The sequence below is a fragment of the Penaeus chinensis genome, chromosome 10, assembly GCF_019202785.1.
Source record: "Penaeus chinensis breed Huanghai No. 1 chromosome 10, ASM1920278v2, whole genome shotgun sequence".
NCBI classification, from domain to species: Eukaryota; Metazoa; Arthropoda; class Malacostraca; order Decapoda; family Penaeidae; genus Penaeus; species Penaeus chinensis.
Window position 1 is genome coordinate 20,019,375 of NC_061828.1, and position 5,000 is coordinate 20,024,374.

At 35.4% G+C, this 5,000-nt stretch overlaps 1 protein-coding gene across 1 annotated transcript in view; it reads left to right on the forward strand.

Moving 5' to 3' along the window:
* Nucleotides 1–4,207, forward strand: part of LOC125029874 — a 5,920-nt gene extending 1,713 nt beyond the window's left edge. Inside the window, exons 4-8 of the mRNA XM_047620056.1 lie at nucleotides 1–146; nucleotides 612–743; nucleotides 1,872–2,036; nucleotides 2,868–2,952; nucleotides 3,451–4,207. The exon at nucleotides 1–146 is cut by the window's left edge and continues 17 nt beyond it. Coding sequence (XP_047476012.1) covers nucleotides 1–146; nucleotides 612–743; nucleotides 1,872–2,036; nucleotides 2,868–2,952; nucleotides 3,451–3,545 — 623 coding nt within the window. The 3' untranslated portion in view covers nucleotides 3,546–4,207. The remainder of the gene's footprint in view (nucleotides 147–611; nucleotides 744–1,871; nucleotides 2,037–2,867; nucleotides 2,953–3,450) is intronic.
* The last annotated feature ends 793 nt before the right edge of the window (nucleotides 4,208–5,000 follow it).

Genomic DNA, 5,000 nt, shown 5'->3' on the forward strand with positions numbered 1-5,000 from the left:
GTCTCTGGCTCCTCCTCTGTGCCTTCGCCAGCGTCGAGGGACACGGCCGCCTGATGCAACCACCCAGCAGGTCGTCCGCCTGGAGATACGGCTTCGACACGCCCGTTAATTACAATGATAACGAGCTCTTCTGTGGAGGTTTCGGGGTATGTGTGCTTTAAGTGTGAAAGGAAATTCGTTAGTATGAGTTTGTGGTTATGGATCTGTTGCTATGTTTATGCATGTGGCTATATATCTATCTAGATGTGAGTGAGAGAGGGAGGGAGGGAGAGGGAGGGACAGAGGGAGGGAGGGAGCGAGAGAGGGAGAGAGCGAGCGAGGGAGGAAGGGATGACGGAGCGAGGAAGGGATAGATAGATAGATAGATAGATAGATAGATAGAGATAAATAGATAGATAGATAGATAGATAGATAGATAGATAGATAGAGAGAGAGAGAGAGAGAGAGAGAGAGAGAGAGAGAGAGAGAGAGAGAGAGAGACAGAAAAGAAAAAGAGAGAAAACGACAATGAGACAAAACAAGAGATGCATCCATAAAGAGACAATAAAAAAAAAAAAAAAAAAAAATCAACATTTATTCCCCGCAAGCCTAATCATGCAAAATAAACACAGATCCAGTACGGTGAGAACGAAGGCAAGTGCGGAGTCTGCGGCGACAACTGGGCCGACCCTCAACCCCGAGACAACGAGGCCGGAGGAACGTACGGGACGGGGCTCATTGTTGCCAACTACACCAAGGGACAGGTAAGCACTGATCGAAACACGTATATCATGAGTGTTGCTCACGTTTCTTGGAGGAGGGTTTTTGATAACCACAATGACTACACAAGCGGACAGGTAAGCACTGCTAGGAACACTTATATAATTAGTGTTGCTCACGTACCTTAGAGGAGAGTTTTGATAACTACTATTTCTACACAATGGGACAGGTAAGCACTGCAAGGAACACCTATATACATAAAGTGTTCACGTACCTTAGATGAGTGTTTTTGATAATTACAATAACTACAATAACCAGCTAGACCATAGTGCAAGTAAACACTGCCAGAACTACCTCCATTTATAGGACTTTACCGCTATTTTTCTACGTTGTCTAAATACATACATGCATCTGTATGCTATCATGTGATTCAAAAGAAGAAGAAGGGGAAGAAGAAGAAGAAAGCGAAGAAGAAGAAAACTAAGAAGAAAGAAGAAGAAGAAGAAGAAGAAGAAGAAAACTAAGAAGAAAGAAGAAGAAAAAGAAAAAGAAGAAAAGAAGAAGAAGAAGAAGAAAACTAAGAAGAAATAAGAAAAAGAAAAAGAAAAAGAAGAAAAGAAGAAGAAGAAGAAGAAGAAAAGAAGAAAAAACGAAGACGAAAAGAAGAGGGAAGATTATCTTAACATGATCCCCAACAACTACAAAGTCAACTTCACATTTCACATAGTAGTTGAATTTGACACCATATTATTACATGGAAATCAGTGAGACATCAAAAATTCAGCTTAGCATGTAATCCTATATTACTTTGCAATACAACGACAATGAAAAAAAAAACACATTATCAAAATCAAATACCTGATACAGACTATTTTTTGTTTCTAAACATTGACACAACTTAAAAGGGGAAATAATCAGAGCAAATCAACAGCTGATAAAAAGAATCACCAGATTTTCTCTTCCTTCTTCCTACCCTCCCCCACCGCCCCCCCCCCCCAAAAAAAAAAGAAAACCAAAGAAAGGAAGAAAGAAAGAAAAAAAATCCTCCACACTTTAAAACACACACATACACATAAACACACACACACAAACACAACCCCAAACACGCACACACACACACAAACACACAAACACACACAATCCACTCACCACCTCGCCCTTCCCCCTTCAAGGAGCTAACCATCGAGGTGGAGCTAACGAAGAGCCACCTGGGCTACTTCGAGTTCCGCCTGTGCGTGAACAACGACCCCAACCAGATCATCACGGACGAGTGCCTGGACGAGAACCTGCTGGAGATGGCTGACGGATCCGGCACCAAGTTCCCGATCGAGTCGTATGTGAGTCGAGCAGGAGGGGTCTCGATGGGTAGTCTTTGGTTGTGTTTGCGTGTGTTTATTGGCTTGTTTGTTTATTCTTTGTGTGTTTGTTTGTTTGTTTGCTTGTTTATCCTTTGTTTGTTTGTGCGTTTGTTTGTTCATTCGTTGTTTGTTTGGGTTTATCTATTGATTTATTCGTTTGTTTATTCTTTATGTGTTTGTTTAGTGTTTACCTATTCGTTTGTTTTTTTGCGTGTTTGATTATCTGTTTATTGTTATGATTTTTTTTAAAGGATAGCATTTGTTATTTGTTTATCTATTTGTTTATTTGCTTGTTTGTTTTGTTTATTCACACGTTTGTTTAGCATCAGGGGTAGAAGAGAGAGAGAGAGAGTAGAGAGAGAGAGAGAGAGAAAGAAAGAGAGAGAGAGAGAGAGAGAGAGAGAGAGAGAGAGAGAGAGAGAGAGAGAAAGAAAGAGAGAGAGAGAGAGAGAGAGAGAGAGAGAGAGAGAGAGAGAGAGAGAGAGAGAGAGAGAGAGAGATAAAGAAAGAGAGAGAGAGAAAGAGAGAGAGAGAGAGAGAGAGAGAGAGAGAGAGAGAGAGAGAGATAGATAGATAGATAGATAGATAGATAGATAGATAGATAGATAGATAGATATATAGATAGATAGATAGAGAGAGAGAATGAGAGAGAGAGAGAGAGAGAGAGAGAGAGAGAGAGAGAGAGAGAGAGAGAGAGAGAGAGAGAGAGAGAGAGAGAGAAATACAAATAAGAGAGAGAGAGAAGAAAAGAGAGAGAGAGAAAAAAAGAGAGAAAAAACTGACTTTGACCTTTCTTCATTACCTTTTCAGGAAGTAACGTGGAAATACCCGAAGGTTAAACTTCCCGACGACGTCGTATGTACTCAGTGTGTGTTGCAGTGGCACTACAGGGCCGGTATGTTGATTCCTGACTGAGGGAGAGAAAATCAACGCACGACGCACATAAAAAAGAAAACAATGATAATAATGATAATGATAATAATAGTAATAGTAATAATAATAATAATAATAATAATAATAGTAACAGTAATAGTAATAGAAATAATAATAATAATAATAGTAATGATAATAATAATAACAATAAAAATAATAATAATAAAATAAAAATAATAATAATAAAATAATAATAATAATAATTATAATAAAATAATGATGATGATAATAATAATAATGATAATAGTAATAACAATAATAATAATAATAATAATAATAATAATAATAATGATAATAGTAATAACAATAATAATAATAATAATAATAATAATAATGATAATAGTAATAACAATAATAATAATAATAATAATAATAATAATAATGATAATAATAATGATAATAGTAATAACAATAATAATAATAATAATAATAATAATAATAATAATGCTAATGATAATAGGCAACTCCTGGGGCGACTGCGGGGACGGCACCTCCGACCTGGGATGCGGCGACCAGGAGATCTTCAGAGGCTGCGCTGATATCGGCATTTACTAGAGGAATTCTGAGCTGCACGGCAACAAGGTTTTCAAGAATTCATGTCTTAAAGGGGATAAAAAAAAAAAAATGTAGGGAAACAATATATATTCGATTGGAAAGAAAGAAGCAAAGAGAAAGAAGAAGAAAATTTATATGCAAGGAGATAAACAAATATATGTCTTAAGCAAATGCGCGAAAAAAAATGATTAAGTTGAAATGTTCTTGTTTAAAGTATCAGGTTGAAATAAATAAACATTAATATGAAGAATCAAAATATGTTAAAGAATTCAATTAAATGTTTATGTTTCAGAATTGGTTTAAAGCATTTATATCCTAAGGTTAACTCTGAAAGAAATATTCACACGGAAATACGGACATACAAATTACATTCAGAAATAATGATAAAAAATAAACAATGTTCAAACTATAAACATTATAACATTATATTATGATTCTATACCAAACTCACTTTAATTCACAATTCAGTAAACACTTTAACGAGTGTTACTATATCACGTCAATAAACAATATACTTATCATATCTGGAATATGATACTCTATGTGTATAAGACTGAACTTTTATATTGTCGTTTGATAGAGAGATAATAACTTTAATAAACATGTTTTTACTGCTGTCTATGCATGAGGGTACAAAGATAAATATTTCGAAATAAGGATTATATTTGTTTTTCTTTTTTTCCCAATACATAAGTTCGATAGACGACAGAACAACTAAGAGGTCATTACAATAACGTTGACAAACCAAACATTCGGAATAAAAAAATTTTTTTTTTTCGTAAAACAGTAATCGCATTCACTATAGTTGAAAAAAAGGCTTTGAAAATGATGTAAAACAGTGTCTTTTTTATAAGTGTCTGGCTGATAAATGATGAATGGTTGCAAACACGATAACTTGTATTTCACTGTGGCGAAGTTATCTTAAATGGAGTTGTGTGGCGCCAGATGCAAACACGAACAAACATATACGCCAATGAAGGATCACGTAGTTTTAGAAAATGACTTCATGATGTTTATTACTGGATTTACCCTGTTCAAGATATTCACTGGAATGCGACGGAAAGGAAAAGTCTATTTGTTGCACTAATATCTGTCTGTGTCCTTAGCCCATCAATATTAATGATACTGAACGGAAGCTAACGAAAATCAAGGAATCCACACGCATTTAGGAAATACGATTGCATATCAGAGGTACGTAAGCTCCGATATATTTACCCTGTAACAATAAGGAATACGTTTTGAATAACAAATATGCAGAGCACCATCTTACATCTAATGGAACACAGACAAAAAAAAAAAAAAAAGAATTATTATCCCAGAATTAATCTACAAATCCCTAATCCCTTATCAAAAAAGAAGAAAACAAGATACTGAAAAGGCGATTTGTTCAAACCATCTCCCATTCCATCATTTCATCCCACAAACCTATAAATCCAACTGACGCTTAAAGGAATC